At 42.5% G+C, this 19413-nt stretch overlaps 1 protein-coding gene across 5 annotated transcripts in view; it reads left to right on the top strand.

Annotated features, from left to right (window-relative positions):
- Window positions 1-2528: 2528 nt before the first annotated feature.
- Window positions 2529-19413, top strand: part of NISCH (nischarin) — a 30179-nt gene continuing 13294 nt past the window's right edge. For 4 of the 5 annotated variants that reach the window (XM_057407780.1, XM_057407782.1, XM_057407783.1 and 1 more), the window contains exons 1-10: window positions 2529-2672; window positions 7979-8062; window positions 8600-8782; window positions 12263-12311; window positions 13892-14055; window positions 15563-15658; window positions 16649-16744; window positions 17305-17457; window positions 18686-18754; window positions 19205-19390. In XM_057407780.1, coding sequence (XP_057263763.1) covers window positions 2586-2672; window positions 7979-8062; window positions 8600-8782; window positions 12263-12311; window positions 13892-14055; window positions 15563-15658; window positions 16649-16744; window positions 17305-17457; window positions 18686-18754; window positions 19205-19390 — 1167 coding nt within the window. In that variant the 5' untranslated portion in view covers window positions 2529-2585. The remainder of the gene's footprint in view (window positions 2673-7978; window positions 8063-8599; window positions 8783-12262; window positions 12312-13891; window positions 14056-15562; window positions 15659-16648; window positions 16745-17304; window positions 17458-18685; window positions 18755-19204; window positions 19391-19413) is intronic. The other variant, XM_057407781.1, reaches the window with a different exon arrangement.

Here is a 19413-nt window from a genome sequence, read left to right as displayed (position 1 = left end):
AGCTCCCCCTTCCCTGTGCAGGGAACCTGGCTGCAAGCAGGGCCAGACCCACTGGCAGTGAAGCCCTGCGATTTACTGCTACCTAAATCCTCCTTGGAGGACTTCCGTTGAATGAGCCCATTTGCTCATTTCCCCAGCTGCATTGCTCCTGTTGATGCAGCTTCCCTGGGAGCCAGGGCAGGGCTGTCACACCACGAGCCACCCCGGTGCCTGCCGGCATCGACTGCTTTGCGAAGAGTACGGACCAAGAGTGCTGCAGATTGTTCTTTAATTAAGGAGATGGGCCATTCAGAGGGAGCTTAATTAAAGTTGCTCTCTGAAAGCACTTATTACCTCGTCAGGAGGCTGAGCTCAGCGGCTGATGCTGGAACAGTGCTTGGGAATCCCTCTTGGGCTGCCTTTACCATGCGTGTTTTCTCCTCACACACATCGTCCTCCGGCTGAGTCCTGGCCAAAGGAAGGTGGTTTGCAGTCAAAATAAAACCCGAGTGCTCTTTTCCAGCTCCATCTGCAGAGGTGTGTTTATTTATCTGCCTCCTGGTCCCCGCTACAGCTGCCAGCTGCCAGCATTTCCTGCTGTAGCATTACTGCCTCTGCACCACAGCTCCTGTCTCCCCAGGAAATACTTTCCGTCCAATGCCTTTGAAAGCCACACACGCACCCAAGGCGTTTGGCACTTCATTTACTGTTATTATTAATGACACTACACTGGAGCTAATTGCATGCCCAAAGGAAGGACAGAGTGTGATCACCTCTGCTTTGTGGGAGGGTGCTTTTTCACCCAAACCTCCTGTGACTGCCCCTCAGGGCAGCTTGGCTTCACACTGAGAAGGCTGAAGAGGATGTGCTTAGCATCCTTTAAGATCCTCCACAAGTTCTGGGCAGGATCCCTTCAGGGTGCACAGATTTGAAACAGAGTGCACTGAGATAAGCGAAGTTCATAATGTCAGTGAAGTCACCCCCCAAAACACCCGGGGTTCACTCTTAAGCTCACACAGTTCCAACCCCCTGCCACGGGCAAGGACACCTTCCAGTAGACCAGCTTGGTCCAAGCCCTGTCCAACCTGGCCTTGAACACTTCTCTCCCACCTAAAATGCCCTTGAGAGACAGGGGTGAAAGGAGCCACTTTTGTCTCCTTCCATGTTTGAAGGGGCTCTTGACTCCAGCACCAACCAACCACCCTTGCTGCCACCCTGTGAGGAGGCAGCTGCTGCAGCCTTGCACCATTTGGGGTGCCACTTGGGGCTGGGGCCCATCGCTGCGGCAGGGACCAGCCATGGCCCCACAGACCCTCCAGCAGGGCAGGGCCCTTTCCTCAGCTATGAGCTGGGCCACCCCAACCCCAGCTCCTCAGCCCTGTTTTTGAAGAGGCACCAGGCAGAGAGGGACTGGCTTTGCCCCCATTAGTTCAACCATTCACGACACCATCATGTGGGGCCGTACAGCAGCTGCAGATTTTGAGAAGGGGAAGGAGACAATCCAAATCCTTCTGACGGCCGGTTTTGCCATAAAACAAAGTAAGGTCGAGGGACCCGCACAGAAGACACAGTTCTGGGGAGCAAAGTGGCAAGACGGACGTCAGATCCCCACAGGTGTGTTCAGCAAGGTAACAGCAATGCCTGAAGGCCTGAACCTGAATGCCTGTGACTGCCTGTACTGCAGTGTGCAGCCCGGTGCAGCACTGCACGGCACAGCACTGTACAACAGAGGACAGTACTGCACAGCACTGCACGGCACAGCACTGTACAACAGAGGACAGTACTGCACAGCACTGCACGGCACAGCACTGTACAACAGAGTACAGTACTGCACAGCACTGTACAACAGAGGACAGTACTGCACAGCACTGCACGGCACAGCACTGTACAACAGAGGACAGTACTGCACAGCACTGCACGGCACAGCACTGTACAACAGAGTACAGTACTGCACAGCACTGTACAACAGAGGACAGTACTGCACAGCACTGCACGGCACAGCACTGTACAACAGAGTACAGTACTGCACAGCACTGCACGGCACAGCACTGTACAACAGAGGACAGTACTGCACAGCGCTGTACAACACAGCGCTGCACTGCACAGCACTGCACTGTACAACACAGCACAGCACTGCACTGTACAACACAGCACTGCACTGCACTGTACAACACTGCACAGCACAACACAGCACTGCACTGCAGTGCACTGTACAACACAGCACTGCACTGCCCATCACATCACTGCCCGTACCCGCCCCGTCCCGCACGCCGCCGGACGCCATGCCGCAGGGCGCAGCACCGACGCGCGTGACGTTACGCGAGAACACCCCCGCCCCGGCACCCGAAGCCCCGCCTCTCCAGGCGACAAGCCCCGCCCCCAGCAACAAACCCCGCCCCCAACGACGAGCCCCGCCCCTCCCGCCGCTTGTTTCTGCCAATAAAGAGGCAGAGGGCGGGGCGAGCCGCGCCCTGAGGGGGTGGTGAAACCAAGATGGCGGCTGAAGGACAGCGGCCCGAGCTGGGCGGCAGTGCGGGCGGCGGCGGCGGGGCGCGGTGATGGTGTGAGCGCGGCCCAGGCCGGCCCACTGCGGCTTTCGCGGCGTCATGGAAGCGGCGGCAGGGGGCGAGGACGGCGAGGAGCCCCCGCGGGAGGCCCGAGTCCTGGGTTCTGAGCTGGTGGAGACCTACACGGTGCGGGGCTGGAGGGGGTCCTCGCGGGGGCGAGTGGCGAGGCCGTGAGGGACGTGCCGGGGAGGGGATGTGGGTGGCGGCGAGCGGTGCGGTGTGCGGGAGCGGACCCGCGTCGTCGCCGCCGCCTCAGGCAGCCGGCGAGGTACCGGGGGAGCGGGCGAGGCCGGGCTTGGTGCTGCCTGCTTGGTGCCGCCGTCTCCAGCCCTGCGCCGGGGAAGGCAGGCAGCGGGTCCCGGCTTTGTGCCCGCGGTAAAGCCGGAGCGAGAATAATTTGGCAGAAGTTTGTGAGTGGTTTCTGCCCCTGTGCAGGGACCCGTGTGCTGCACGGGTTTGCGGATGTCGTGGTCTTGCTCATAAATACTACATATGCGTGTCTAAATGTGTGTGTGCATCTGATTATGACAGAATTGTCATGGAGTAAACACGGCTTTTAAAGCTGGACCAAATATAGTAGGAAATTTTTTCTTCAGGTGAAAATACAGTAAAAATTCTTCTTGAAAAGATAATGATATTTTCAGAGGAAATCAGATTATTTGGGACAGATAGCTTTTTGTCATACCCTGTGGAAAGAGGAAAGATTGTCAGCAGTGTGTTTGTTTTGGGGAAGGAATTAAATGTTTGATGTATAACTTGTTTTTCAACTGGTTGCATTCTACCAAGAGTTAATTGGTCTGTTTTTCAGGAAGAAGCTCATCATCAAACAAACCTCAGTATAACTGCAGCCAGAAAACATCTTGAGCACACCACCCTTTAGTTATATAACTAAAAATGTTTTCTTCTCCTTTAGTGTGATTTGAATGATTATATAGAATGCGTGTAATGACACCAGGTTTCTTTCTGTTGTAGGAAACTAAAAGAAAAGGGAGTGGTGGTTTAGAAGGGCAGTATTTGTATAGCTGCGTAATAGTTACAAGTAATACTTCAGGTTCCTGACTCTGGAAAGGTACTCACAGAAAACAGAGCAACAGGGGAGTGATTTCTAAGTTTTTTTGCAGGACAGAGCATGTGCACAGCTGTAGTACATGAAGGGTTTAATGCCTTTCCAGTTAATGACCCTTGAAACATCACTGTGTGGGAATCACTGTCAGGTGGTGAGTAGCTGTGTTTATGGACAAGAATGTAATGAGCATGGTGGCTGGAATCTTTAATTTCAGGTGTGAACCAAGACTGGGCAGTGGTCATGTTGGTGTTGAGAGTTTTGCGATACCAGTAAATGAGAAATTCAAGTGAATTTAGTTGAGAACATTAAAATGTTATGTGCCCCCTTAAGCCACAGGTGGTTATGGACACAAGAGGTGAAATGGTAGCTACTGTGCTGCTTCAGCCTGCAAACTAGTGGTGTGGTTCAGCCAACCTTTATGTGGCCGCTACCATTAATGTGCTAGATTGAGCTGTAAGTTCAGGTGTATAACTGTGCTCCAGGTAGTGTTCAGCAGATCAGCTGGTAGTTGGGAATAGCATATTAAGCTGCTGAAGCTAAACCCAAGGAAGCTTATTTTTTCAAAGCCAGATTTCTTTTTTTTTTTTAAATGAAGTTCTGAAGATGCCATGTTATTTTAATGCCATTTTTCCTTGGGAGCTTTAAAAGTAGGGTGTTTGAAAGGCAACATTTGTCAGTATTTGGTCCTACGTTGATTCTCTTGCTGCATTTTTGAAGGAGTTGTGGCATTAAGCTTACCTGTGTGTAAGCCTCCTCAAGCTCTTGGCAGGACTTCAAGCCTGCAGCCAGTCTGTATGAAATAGACCCAAGCCATTAGAAATGTAGCAATAAATCTTTATGTGAAAGCAGAAGTTGTATAAAATTATTCACAAGGTGAAATGTTCTACAAAAATTAGCATTGGTGTTTCAAAATTAGATTAGTGACACTTAAGTACGTGATAAAGACCTGTACTAGGGCAGAAGTGAAGAAATTAGATGATGTAAAAGTCAGGCAAATCTGGTGGATGTGAGAAAGGAAATACAGCTGTGGCAAGCTACATGTTTATCTGTTAAACATGTAATCAAGGTGGCAGTGGTCCTTGGTTTTGAGTAATTTTTCCTCTTGGCATGTGTACTTCCCACTGTACTCTGTATTTGAGAGCTCAGTCTCAATAGAATCGAGATTTATTTCAGTGACATCCATTTTGCAGTTGTGAGATTAAATCCTATAAAATACATCAGGGAGACCCACAGTTGTGTGTCATTTTGAAGGTGCTTTAAAAAAAGTGATTCTTGTTGGAGTTACTAGTGTGTAACTAGAGGAGTTACTAGAGGTAAGGTATGGCTAAATCCAGCAGGAAAAAATACTGCACTTACTGATGCTTTTTTCTGTTGGGCTAGAAAACTATGAGCACTTTTACTAGGTATTTCTCCTGCATGTCAGCTGGATGCTGACTGAAAACTGGCTGGTTGCAGAAGGCCTCGAGGCTGCCAGTGCTTCCTTTGTTTACTACTATGCATTTGTTTGCCCTAGAATTGCCTTCCTGCTTTTCCTGTCTTTTGCAGCTGTTTTTAGTGTAATTACTAGCTTTGATATATATAGAAAATACTGTGGCTTCCTTTAATGGGTGTAAAGCGTCTGACTACTTGATGAAGCAGAGAGAAGGAGATGTACTTGCATCAGTGCTCTGGAATTTGAGATGTACTGGCTGCAGTCACACCTGTGTCCCAGGCTTCCTGTGGGCAGCAATGTCTGTCATCTGTTAAGTGTCTTTTTCTTTACAGTACTGAAGCGTGTGAGGTTGGATGAGGGATGCTGTAAAATTCAAGCTGTCCATAGAAAGTGAAATGGACAAGTTTTTGTAATGTGTGCATCTTAAAAAGAAATAGTAAATATTTCCCCTTTAAATCCTAGGGAAATGAAAACATGCTGTTTGGTGGTGTGACGACTGCCAAGTTTGTATAAAATACTGACAATACACATCACTGCAGCTACACTAAACACTTTACTAAGTAGAACTTAGCCCAAACAATGCATTAATTGAAAGATGTACAAAATTTATTGCACAGAAAAGTTTGATGGAGACATGGGGAGGAGGAAATGCTGTGAATGTAAATACTTTTGTATCGGCTTAATAGAAATGCAGTTTATGTCACAAATATGGGTGGAGGCTTCACATGGTATATTTGTCTGGGAGACAGTGAAGTGTGAGAGAATTTCATCATCCATCTACTTATGCCTTCTAGCAGTTGGCTTGACAGGTAGGCAGTCCTTGAAGAAGCTTGACCTAAACTGGCAGCCTTGTCGTATTAGTGCATTTGAAATTAATTGAAGGTGAATTTAGATATGTCTTTTTTAGAAACTTAAGGGAGCTTTTTTATTTATTTCTGTATCACAGCAAGGCTTTGGAGCACGTAAGCATATTGCCTTTGCATTTGTTCTTTAAGATAATGGCAGCTTGTGGATTGATGTGAAATCAGTTGCTGTCATTCTGCATACTGATGCTGTTTGAGTGATGAATATGTGCTGCCAGCTCTGGCTGTGTTCTACATGAGGAATGCTATGGCTTCTTAAAGACTTAATTGGAGGAATTGTGTCAGTGCATGTAAACACTCACTTTAACAGATAGTTAAGTGTCCATTTGGCTCAGTGCTATGTTTCTAGAAGTGGTCAGTGCTTGCCATTTCAGCAAAAGGATAAGAAACCTTTATTATAAATTCATTGTACACAGAGAGGAGGAGCACTCCTTCCTCCTCTTGTGAGCTGTCAGTTGCGGGCTGTGAAGTTTACTGTGTTTTCAATGTCTAATCTGAGGTTTTATGCGTTGCATACTCCGTCTGTACTCATTTAGCTGTACTGCTTGATCTACCATAATTTAGCACAGTCAGCTTTAAAAACAAAGCCTTTTTATTATGGCTTCTAAATGTAGTAATACTCCAGTTCTGACTTTAATCTTCTGGTTTCTTTGAGTATCTCCTTGCTTTCCTTAGGGTTACTTTTGAATGCTCAGGTTATTCCTGTTCTAGTTTGTCACCGGCTTGGTGAATAATCCTGATTTGCTGTTTCCCAACACAGCATTATGGGAATGCAGACACAGGCCTTACTTAATTGAGACTGTAATTCTGTAGGCATTCATGTGTGTTTCCAGTGCTCATCTGAACACTGACGTGTCACTTGCTGTGTGCACTAGTCAGACATCTCGGTTCACTTCTCAGTAGGACTTGAGTTTTGTTGAGGAAGCCAGTGTCAGATGCTTGTAAAAATACAATTGGTATGGGAGAGTTCACATCTTAAAATGCAGGTGGTATTCTGTTTAATGTTTGGTAGTGTGCTGCTCTGTACTAATAGAACAGAGTAAAAGGCCAGTAAAAACTGGCCTCTTCAGTAACAAATTGAGACTGTTGATGCCTTTTTTTCTTCAAGTGTGTTTAGCACCTGGATGCGCAGCATTCTCATGGCAGCTGTGAGTCAGGTCTGTGTGATCTGTGGTTCTCAGCTACAAATGCTTTTAGGATTTGATTACGAGTTGGTGTTTTCCCCAAGGAATATAGTTGGATGGGGTAGTAGTCTAATTTGTTCAAGTACTTGTAGAACTGGTTTTGCTGAGCTTGCTTTTTTTTTTCTGTTAAATTTCTTTGGGATAGCTTGCTTCTGGCATATCCAAAGGTACATTGTGAGCTTCCTGCAGAACTGGTACTGTTCAATCTGGAAAGTCAGCTACAATGAAAATCTTGAATTGCTGGGTATATGCATGTCTAAAAATACTTAGCTTTTGTAAAGACATGTTGGATTACTGTAGATAATTGTAACGATTCTTTGGGCATAGCTGTAACTCTCAGAAAGCTGTCTTGTGTGTTTTACCCTAAAAGGAATAAAATAATGCAGCCCACCAAAGGATTTGGCTATTTCACAAGGGTAAGTTAAGGGAAGCAGATTTCTGCTTAACTGTGAAGTGACAGCAGGATGCTTGCCAAGTTCCTCTGCCTGTTGTGGAACTTGGTAAATTGAAGGAGGGATGCTGTTGTTGCAAGCTTGTTGTGAATAGCTTTGAATACCAACTTAAGTAGCAGGAATCTTCAAAACAGGAAGTAGCTTAGAGATCTTGGTTATTAACCTTCGGGCTGCAAAAATGAAAGCTGTTGCTTTACATTGCTATCTGTATTGGGGGGGGGGCGGGAGGAGGCAGTCTTGTGAATGAAATGCATCATCTTACATTAGCAAAGTCACCTTAGTGTTTGGATTAGATTTTAGTTAACTGCGATACTTCAGATACTTTCAGAATGTAGAATCACCTTACAGTGCTACAATAACCAGCATGCCTCACAGTGAGCTTCTCTTTAAGACAAGTTGCTTTGCTGTCCCTTTACTTAAATTTCTTCCTTTCAGGTATACATTATTCAGGTCAGTGTTGGCAGTCATCAGTGGACAGTCAAACATCGTTACAGTGACTTTCATGACCTGCATGAAAAGGTAAGAATACTAATACTGTGCCCTTGGTATTGTACAGTTTATATGGTTCTGTTGTAGGGGAAGAATTCTTTCCTAAATAAAGAATGAGAATATCTGCCAGATGCCATCTGAACTGCAGACTAAATCCTTTGTTGTATGAACAATATTATTTCAGCCTGTTACACTCCCCTCTACAACTGGGGAAGGGTGACCTTGGGCAGAACCTTCTATCAGAGTGGAGTGCAGGCTAGAGTAATTAAACTTCCCAAGAGAAGTGTTTATGATCAGCTGATCTGGTAACCAAATGCTTGATTGGCGCAAAACCTCTTTTCTGGGTATGGTGGATGGTAAAACTGTTGTTAGTATGATGGGGTAGTTGCTAACCAGTACTGATTTAATAAAGAAGCAGGGGAAAATGAGGGAAAGCCGAATTTACTAAAGTAATTTTATTTTTGGATCTTACCAGGATCAGGCAACATGCTCTTAATGTGTTCTGTTGCATCTTTTGTACAAGTTCATGTAGTGAGTTGGGTTGTAACTCTGGTCTTTGTCTTTCAGCTTGTTTCAGAAAAGAAAATAGATAAAAATCTGTTACCTCCTAAGAAGATTATTGGAAAAAATTCCAAAAGCCTGGTGGAGAAAAGACAAAAGGAATTAGAGGTCTACCTGCAAACTCTGCTAGTCAAGTTCCCTGTTACTGCTCCAAAAGTTTTGTCACACTTCCTACACTTTGATTTATATGTGAGTTATGTTTTTAGCATATGAATGGAAGCCTGAGTGTCTGTGTCTGGCTCTGGGACTTGGAGAGAATTGTGTGGAATCTTTGCAAAATAGCTGAAACTGCTCATTTTCACCATTTTGTGCAATGTAATAAACAAAGCAAATGTAATGATTTCTGACACCGCTTTACTGCAGCAGGTACTGTGCTGAGGAGTAGTGTGGATAGGGACTTCAAGAGGAGAAAATAAATGCTGGCAGGATAGTTGGAAGCTAAATTGGTTGTTAGGCTGAAGTCAATAGCACTGGCTCTCTGAAGAAGCACTGTATAATTGATCCACACCCCCCTACTTAGTGGTTAATAGTTAGAGTTGTGGTTCACATTAAAACAGTTTCCAGTAGCCCAAATGAAGAAAAATGTTGCTTTTCAGTGAAAAGAGTACTGATGGAGTGCCCTCTAGAGAACCATCTCCAGCTAGCAGACAGAATGTTACAGTAAAGGATGCTTGAAGAAAGAAGCAATGGCTTGCCTTCATGTTTAGACTGCAATTTGCTCATTTATCTCCCATGTATAGTTAGGAGGGTTTTTTTTTCCAGTATGACATCATGTAGTTAGGGGAAGAATGAACTTTGTAAGGAGGAAAATACACTGGGGAGCTCAATGGAAAGGAGGAACAGTAATTGCTCTTGGGGAGATGTGCTGAGATGGCCCTTCACAATTTCATATAAAGGCTTCAGGAATGAATCACAGGTGGTCCATTCGGTGTGTTAATGAAGCGTTATCAACAAAGAAAAACCTGATTTAATTAAGTTACATGAACATAATTATCCTGGTGAGAATTTAGCATTTGACTTGAATAACAGGAGAAAGTTTACTTCATAATGTTGCTCTTGCACTTTAGATTTGAGTGAGAAGCATTAGCTTGTCACAATCAAACCTGCTAAAACGGATTGGAAGTTTTAACAGATGGCACAAACTACCTGATCACCCGGAAGTAGCATAATTTTTCTGTTCTGTGGCTGCTGTCTCTTAAGTGGTCTGTTTCATTAATGTTTCAGTGCTGTAACTTCAGCAAAGCTTTTTAATGCAGGCAGAATTCTTCCTAGTCCTTCTCTTGGTTTTCAGTTAGGCTATTATTCTTCCTCTTCCTGTAATGTTCATGATTTTTTCCTTTTCCAAAGAACTAGTGTTATTTGGGTATGAATGCTTCCCTGATTTCATGTGGTGCTTGTGTATTAAGAGCAAAGTTATTGCTCAATCTGCATTTCATTGCTTTAGAGCAGTCTGACTTGAGGTATAAACTCAACCCGTTTTGCTTGGAACTTTACTTTTAAATATTTACCAAAAAAGTTGGTTATTCAGCAGAAAAGCTAAACACTTACCACAGCACTTCTACTGGAAAATGACCTTCCTGTAGAACTTTGATCTTCTAAAATATCTTTAATACCAGGCAGCCCATGTTTGTGCTTGAGCAATTATTATAATCCCTGGTACATGTAGGAAGGCTGCAGTATTTTTTGTCTATACTTACTTGTAGTCTTTCGAGTAGGAATTAATTTTATTTTGCAGGTTAATAGAATTAAATGCAGTAGAAATTCCTAACATAAATACATTAAAACCACTTTGAAGCCTTTACATGTGACAAGGAAAAGCCAGGTGCAGCTGAGTTAAGAGAAGCATTTTCATGTAACAGTAATATAGAACATTATTATTATTATTTTGACATTTAATAGGATATCCCCACTGATATGGGGATGCTTATTTTGTTGCACTGTCTTGTACTTTGTCATCTCAGAAGATTTGGTTTGTTAACTTACAGATAGAAGCTTTAGCAAGAAAAGAATGGAGTACCCACAAAGTGCTGTTCAGAGACACCTGCAAACAATGGATCTCTGGGTGTGATGCATATATGTAGTTAGAGCTGTGACAGAGGTCTCTTGTAGGTCTGACAGAGGACTAGAATTGCTTTCTTTGCCTGCTAGTGACTGAACAGTTGAAGTCATCATCCTGTTTCAATTATAAATGTAGAAAAAAATTCTGCTCTGTCCCAGATGACAAAAGGGGTACAGAATATAGTTTTCAATTAAGTCTGTGCATGCCAGAGGAGTGCAATTGGCTTATTCAAATTAGAGTCAGAATTGTTGGATTTCAGTTGGAATGCAGCTTCTAGCTTGTTGTTCTCAAAGCTATGGTGTGGAGGCTTTGTTCATCCTCAGTGGGTGGGGTTTCAGTTATACTAAGAATGTGCTCTTTAAAATGCTTGCTTCATCAAATGTGCTGAACCGTCTGCTGCAGATGTACTGTGGATTTATTCCCTTGTAATGAATCATGAGGGATTTGTGAGCAAAGTAAACTCATCAAATATTAATTTTGTGATGATCCATATTATCTGTTTATCCCTTGCAGCTACCTTAAAATGAGATGCGTGTGTCTAGGGAAAGCTTCGCCATAACAAATAGTTTTATTTTGTTCTTTCTGTGGGCCTTTGAGAGAACACTGTTGGAATTGCTCAGAACTATTTCTGCATTTCCACAGAGCATTTGCTTTTTGTGGAGGGATGTATGCCCAGATGGGAAATGCTTGTACTGATCTTTGTGAACATTCAGATTTAGAAAGAGCAAATGCCAGCTTTGAGAGCTTTCAGATTTTTCTTTCTTTCTGGAGCTGTCAGTGCCTGGAATGGAGGCTGAGCTCCTGGGTAGGTGCAGGAGGGTGGAGATGATGATGGATGGCGAAAAGGGACTCTCAAATTACTCTGTAGCAGGCATAATAGTTGAAGTACAGAAAACTCATTGCTACTTATATATCTCTTCTTCCCCCTAGACCTGCTAATCTAAAGTTTTCTGTGTATTCGTGATATCCCAAGGAAAAGTTGATTGCTTGATGTGTTAGGCTAGTCTTAATGCTGCAGTTGTAACAGTTTCTTCAAACCAGCTTTCTTTCAAGTTGGGCTGAAAAATTAGAACCCTAAATCATAGAATCATAGAATAGTTTGGGTTGGAAAGGACCTTAAGGTCACCCAGTTCCACCCCCCCTGCCATGGGCAGGGACACCTCACACTAAACCATCTCACCCAAGGCCTTGTCCAACCCGGTCTTGAACACTGCCAGGGATGGAGCATTCACAACCTCCCTGGGCAACCCATTCCAGTGCCTCACCACCCTCACAGGAAAGAATTTCTTCCTTATATCCAATCTAAACTTCCCCTGTTTAAGTTTTAACCCGTTACCCCTTGTCCTGTCACTGCAGTCCCTAATGAAGAGTCCCTCCCCAGCATCCCTATAGGCCCCCTTCAGATACTGGAAGGCTGCTCTGAGTCTCCACGCAGCCTTCCCTTCTCCAGGCTGAACAGCCCCAACTTTCTCAGTTTATCTCCATATGGGAGGTGCTCCAGTCCCCTGTTTGTCCTCATGGCCCTTCTCTGGACTTGTTCCAACAGTTCCATGTCCTTTTTATGTTGAGGACACCAGATATGTAAATAATACTTGGTGTATTCTTTGCAGGAGATCAATGGGATCACTGCTGCATTGGCTGAAGACCTCTTCCACAAAGGTAAAGAGCTGTCAAGAATTGAACTGCGAATGTTCTCTATTCACATACCTGTGATGTTTTATCTCCAGAAAACAAGAGACCTGAATCTTCCATATCAGACTATGAGACTTTTTTCTTTCCCTTCTTTCCCTTCACCTTTTTCTTGCAGTTTGCATTTTGATTCAAGCTGCCTTTTGGGGCTAGCTGTAACAGTAGTGCAGCTACTTTTGGAAACAAAAGAAACTGGTAAATCGTGGCTTTGAAAAGGGTTTACTAGTTTGTGTCTGTAAAGGACAGGGTGTGGTACTGGTGATTAGGAGCTGTTGCTAAGCTTTCGGTCTTGGTACGTTTTAGTGTAACATGTAAGGAGCATTTTGTATCAGAGTCCTGATCCAAGTATGTGTTAAATGCAAGAGACCACTTTACATATGTAAATAATGTTCTTCCAGAATTCAGGAAACATGGGACCACCTTAAGTCAGTTAATTAAAGGATGTGCTTTTCAGAGGCTGGCAGATGAAAATGAAATGCGCTTACTGTAGCTGCAACAGGTCTTATTGGTCCATTGGTAGCAGGAGGCATGTGAAATGATTAGCCCATACTAATTTTGTTTAAAAGGACATGCCAGATGTTACTGTATAATTCCCGAGTGATAGGTAAAGCCTGCTTCAGCATGCCATTTCAGATTGTTCTGGCACAAAATTAACTTTAAGTGAAGCCATTTCAGAGTTCTCTCAGCAAATTTTGGAACATTTTAAGGAAGCTTCTGCAGAAATTTTCCTAACTTTGTAGGGCCTGTAGTCTCGCTGATACCAGAATGACTGTTGTCTGACTGCTGTATGTTGGTTTAGCCTTCAGTAATGCGCAGCTGGACTCTCGGACTTGCTCCCACTGAAGCCAAAGAGAACTTTACTCCTCAAGCAGAGTTGTCAAATGCTCTGTCATGAAAGCTGATGTTCTTGTCCGTGAAGTTAAATTGATGCCCTTAACAGGAAGTAGAGAAAGATGGTTATTAATTCCACATGTGTGTGCTTTGACTGCTGTAGTCCACTTTGACTCTTGTGCCTTCAGAGAGGGTTTTGGGTGCTGTTTTCTACTGTTCCTAGAATGAAATGGGATTGTAAAAATACCAGATAACGCATTTCATGTTCTGGGAATTTCCATTGGTATTAGTGTGGTGAAAGTCTTCATCATCTCAAAGAAAACAATTTGCTACAATTCTGCATTTAGGCAGCATGGCAAAAGATTTAAGGTTTGAGTTTTTTACATGGCATATGCTATTTTTATAGAATAAATCCTAACTGCCATAGAACTTAGGACTGTGTTGGAAAAAGCTTAGTTACTCTTACATTATATAAATAGATTCCAGTCCTCTTTAAAATTGAGGGAAATGGGCCATTATGTGCATTAGGAGCTTCATGCTTGTATAATTTTTGCCCATTTGAACACCTAGGTTATGAGGACTTTGGTCCCTCCATTGGGAGCTTAGAGTATGTGACAAATATTCAGACGTTTAACCTCTAACCTTAGGTATTCTGTGTACTCTTTATTCTGTTGTAACCACTGCAACACTGTTTGATACCATCATATTCTGTTTTTTAGGAGAGCAGTTGTTAATGGCTGGAGAAGTCTTCACCATCAGACCCTTGCAGTTATATGCTGTCACTCAACAGTTGCTCCAGGGGAAGCCTACATGTGCTAATGGGGATGCCAAAACAGATCTAGGTCATATTCTAGATTTCACTTGTAGACTGAAGTATTTAAAGGTGAGCTATGCTTGCACAAATACTGGAGATGTTTTCTACCAGACTGATGTGATTCTTAGCATACTTTTGGAGTCTAGCACAAGAATTTTACTGATAGCAAACACCTGCAAGCACTTAGAAGTGAATGCTAAGTGTTTATTCTTCCAGCTTTCAGTACAATGTAGTTCTCTAATAAGGATGTTGATTCTCTTGTGTGATATGGTCTCTTCAGCAGTGCTGTCTGTAGAAATGCAGCCACAGAATCTTACTGGGTGCTAGTCGGAGTGGGGAGATAGATAAATATTATTCTCTTCAACTCTGCATTCTTTGGGGACACTGTGGGTAGGCCAGTGTGTATGTATATATATATGCATGTATGCATAAACCTTGTCCCCTTTCTTGCCTTTGACTGTATCTAAAAGTTAAAACCCCCCAAAACTAATAAGCTCAGTTTTGTAGATGAGATGGCCCTGAATTTCTAGCTAAAATACCATTTCAGAATAAATGTAAAGTGGTCTCAGAATAGACAATTTTTTTCTGGAGTCAGTTTAATTTTTTCTAACCAAATAAGTGAATGGGAAAGACTTTTCCAAAACAATTATTTTATCATTTTGTGCTACAGCTCAAACTCTTTAAACTCTTTATTACACGAAGAGCTTCCTTTTAGTTGTGTGGTGTGCTCAAAGGGGAAACAAAGTAATGGAGTGAGGGAAGCTTTACTGGAGGACTGAAGAAGTTGAAAAAGCAGAACCACACTTGTAATCATATTCCAGTGGATCTTAAGTTGCCTTTGTCATCCTCTGAAGAAAGGTTTCTTTGGCTGGAGAAGAGCAGTATTGGGAAGATACCTATCTTCAGAATTTCTGGCCCTTCTGAATGCTTTTGAATGGGCACCTTCAGAGCTTGTAAGATACATATAAGAGCAGACAAAAACCTTAACATATTTCTCCAAAAAATCTGTTTACAGCAAATACAAATGAAACTAAGTGTATTCTCTGCTGCCAACATGCTCTGAGGCAAGAATCCAGTGCCTACATGGAAATACTAGGTGCATGTTTTAGATGTGTACCCGTGCCTAATGTTTTCTTCAAACCTATTTTGTCAACATCTTGAACTTCATCCACTGTACTGAAATTGAACACAGTTCTGTCTTGGAGGAGCCAGATATTCCAAGGAGGTTGTCCTTAGTGAATGCAGCTCTAGCTTGGTGAGCTGAGCATGGAGCCTTGATCAGTCTTGTCTATGGTATCTTTTTTTGCATGCTTCATGTGCTACAAAATATAAGCACAAGGTGGCAGTTCAAGTTCAGTGCTTCAGGTTCAGTGCACTTGGCTGGAGCAGCTGTCATTTTTTTTCCCTGAAGAGTTAATCTGCAAGTTTTATGAATCATTCCATAATGAAAAATTAGCTGGAATTCTGGCTGTCATTCCAGGCTACTGTATTTGTGCCATTACCCGTGTAAGACTATCTGAAATGTGGATGAGTTGGATTGTGTGTGCTAACTCTGTTCCTAAATATTGACTACTAGGTCAGTGGAACAGGAGGACCTTTTGGAACCAGTAACATTCAGGAGCATCTCTTGCCTTTTGATCTGTCAATTTTCAAATCACTTCATCAAATAGAGGTACAACTGAGATACTGCTCATATTACATATGCTCTGCAAATGCCAGGTCTGCATGTCTCTCATAATTGGTAATTGTGTGCTTTGATTTGGTGCTAGAACTGGGGAGTGCAGTGTTTAGAAGGACCGTTAGATTTGTGAGAAAAATACTGTTTCACAGGTCTTTGAAATAAGTTTTGGGTGTAGCTTTGCTTAGTGGGGGAGGGAAGGTTTTTCATCTTGAGGACTTTGTAATTCTGTGTTCATGATACGTGTTGGATTGGCTGCACCAGACTGACATTTTCATCTAGTAATAAACACTGCCCACAGATTAACAGTAGTAATCTGGAAAGAATTTTTTCAAGGGTGGCAGGAACTTTCTGTTTACTGTGGCTTCCCTGGTACACCAGCAAATGTGCCAGTTGTTGTGGTTGTACAATGTGTGTGACCATCCCTAGAAAAGGACCTGGCTGCTGGACAGACCGTTAGTGGTGGTGGTCCAAATGGTGCTACAGGAAAGAGACTCTACTTCTAAACTTGGGTTTGTGTAATTAGCTCACTAGTGTATTAAATACTTATATTAGTATTCTCACTTCTTATGCTTTTTATTTATGATGGAGAACATGATACCTAACTAATAGTGTCTGCAGGTAGAGCCATGGCTTGACATACCTCTCTTTTTGGAAACAGTAATATATTATCCCCTGTTAAACTGCCTGGGTAGTTTCACACTGAAGAATACATGAGGCAGGTAGAAAGTCAATGGAGAAGAAGCGTTTTTTAGGCATCTGTTTGACTTTCAATTTTCTGTAGTCATGTCTAATTTCTTGCTTCAGCTTTACCAAATATTGGAATTTCTGACCTGATCATCTCAGGAGATTTTAAGATTGTGCTGTAACTACTTTCCACATTGGTGGAGAATCTGTTGAAGCTTTTAGCTGCCTCTTCCATGTCTCTTATTTGTCTGTTCTAGCATTTCTGACCTTGTAACGTAGTTTATTTTTTTTTAATAGATCAGTCATTGTGGGGGGAAGCTTATCAAAGGGCTGACTTCATCTAAACATGCGCTGGCCACAATGAGCGTTCGATTTTCGGCAACGTCCATGAAGGTAAGAGTAAGTTCCTACTTCTGGTCATTGTTCAAAGCACATGCAAAAATAACATGCACATTATGGAAATGGCCATTTGGAGTCCATGTACTTTTCTGTCCTGATTGTTGCAGGTTCTGCTTTTAAAACTGTGAAAGAGTTTGCTAACTCTTCAGAGTGTCAGCTTTAAGTGGGGGAAGTGTTCACAAGTGTCCCTTCATGGGGACATTTGTGATGCCTTTATTGGAGTGTATGTTTTTGATACACATCCAGAACTGAATGCATGTGTCTTACTATTTTTCTGGGCTGTGATTTGGCAAGGGCTATCCAATAGCACAAAATTCACAGTCCCTCTAGTGTTCCTCCACCTTCCCCAGTGTGGATCATCTGCTGGTCTCGAACCTCTCTCCCTGCAGATCTAAATTCTGACCCAGTCAGCTCGTATTTTGAGACTTAAAACTTTAAAATGATAAAGCTTAGAAATCTTCCTTATGTATATAACATTCTTTGGATTGGCTCGAAATCTGTTAGCTTTCACTGAAGGTACAAGCACAGTATTTTAGTATGCTTGTCTTAAATAGGAAATCCTAGTGCCTGAGGCCTCTGAGTTTGATCAGTGGGAGCCAGAGGGTGAAACTTCAAGTTGTCCAGTGACAGCAGTTATCCCAACTTGGAGAACTTTGACAACCTTGGATATGAGTCACAATAGCATCTCACAAATTGATGATTCAGTGGTAAGAAATACTTTTTCATTTGTGGAAAAAAAGTGTGACCGATCTTCTGTGGTACGTTATGTATCGGGGCTTTTGCATTTGCTTTATATGCGTCTTTTTTCAGGAAGGTTTTCAGTTGCACTTGGTTTATGTTGATTTGCCCACCCAAATTAATGCTTAGGAGATTTGTTCCTTTACTACGTTGATATTTTCTTTGCTAAAGGAGAAGTTTGTCATCCTGCACTCTGTAAGCAACGCTTCCGTCAGTGCTGACTTTTTGAAACATTTTTACTGTTTTCATTGGCCTTAGGCCACTTACAGAAGTGAGGTGTTTTTTAAAAGAACAGAACATCTCTTGAGCTCAACTTTGAAGTGTTACCAAGGCTGAAGCTTCTGCATATTTAAAAATCTGGCCTTGCTGGAAGCCTTCTTGAGATCAAAACAATATGAAGAGCATAAAACCAAAACTTGGAATATTTGGCTGATACCTTAGAATTCCATTTTGCAAATCAGTTAAGAAAAGAGAAATAGCATTCCTCACAAGAATGTGTCAAATACAAACATAAATTTTTACTTGAACTACTCTTGTGAAGCAGAAAATAGCTATGTTTGTAGCTCAGCTAGAAATCATGGACATCTAGTGCAGTTCTCTTGTTCAGGATTTTCTGTGATGGTGACTTTAGGTTTTTCAGGTCTGAGTCTAGCTTTAACTCCAGGGTGAATCATTGGTGAGGTTACAGCCAAAATCACTGATGTTAGAATCCAACATCAAGTTGAAGGCATGAGTCCTCAAAAAATAAAAGGCTTTCTGGGTTAAAGTGCATTTTCAAGAGTTTTGTGTGGCCGTGTAACACTTGACTGGTGTAATCAAAACATGGATACGAATCATTCAACTTATTCTGGTTTTTGGTACTGTTGTCTTTATCCAGATTTGTGTAACATGCTTGTTTAGATGGAAACACCTGTTAATGTTTGATCTATAGTTAATAGGGTGAAACTGAAAGACATTTGTATGTCTTCAGAAAGAAACAGGTTTCAAATTAAAACTTAACCGTGCTCTTCAGTATAACCTGGTTTTCTTAAGAGCAATATTCGGCTCTTGTGTTGCTCTAGGTCACATGGAATGCCAGCAGCAACTGTGCATTAGATACCTTTCTTCTGTTGTTAGTCAGCTGACAGTGAAGGAAGTATGGCCTGATTTATAAGATGAAATGCATTTAATGCCTGCATTTTTTTCTTCCTCCCATAGAAATTAATACCGAAGATTGAATTCTTGGATTTGAGTCACAACGGGGTGTCTCTGGTAGAAAATTTACAGGTAAGTGGTGCTTTTGAAGGTGATTTTTTTCCTCCAGACTCTCTGAGACCTTAGAACAGATTTTCTTCATCAGAATTTTGTTGCTTCTCTTCCCATGGAGAATAATTTAAGCCCAAATATCCTTCATAACACTTTTCCTGATGCATTTCTTACTTGCTCTGGATATTATAATTTCTTTGTCTATATTGACATACAGCATTTAGTTCTTAACTGAATTCCTTCAGTGCCAGCTACATCTGTGGGTTGGTAAAAATGCAGTTGAGGTTCCCTGTCTACAGGCTTGGACCTGTGAAATGAGAAATTTCATGTCATGTTTTTCATGCTAGGCAATGTCCAGCATGAAAACCCTTGTTGCACAAAAAGAGCAAGCTGCAATACAGTGTCTTTGATATTGCTTACTGAACATGGACGGATTACTGAACATGACATGGATTTTCTGTGCTTTTATAGCACCTTTACAACCTTGTTCACCTGGACTTATCCTACAACAAGCTAACATCATTGGAAGGCGTTCACACAAAACTGGGAAACATCAAAACTCTGAATTTGGCAGGAAATCAGCTGGAAAGGCTGTGTGGTCTTAACAAACTGTACTCATTAGTCAACCTGGATCTGAGCAACAACAAAATAGAACAGGTAACCGCTGATTTTTCACTATT

Source organism: Pezoporus wallicus, unplaced genomic scaffold (genome assembly GCF_028554395.1).
Source record: "Pezoporus wallicus isolate ANWC-B61680 ecotype Strahan unplaced genomic scaffold, APGP_CSIRO_Pwel_v1 contig_3568, whole genome shotgun sequence".
Classification (NCBI taxonomy): domain Eukaryota; kingdom Metazoa; phylum Chordata; class Aves; order Psittaciformes; family Psittacidae; genus Pezoporus; species Pezoporus wallicus.
Note: the sequence above shows the minus strand (reverse complement) of the source record. Positions and strands in the feature narration are given on the sequence as shown.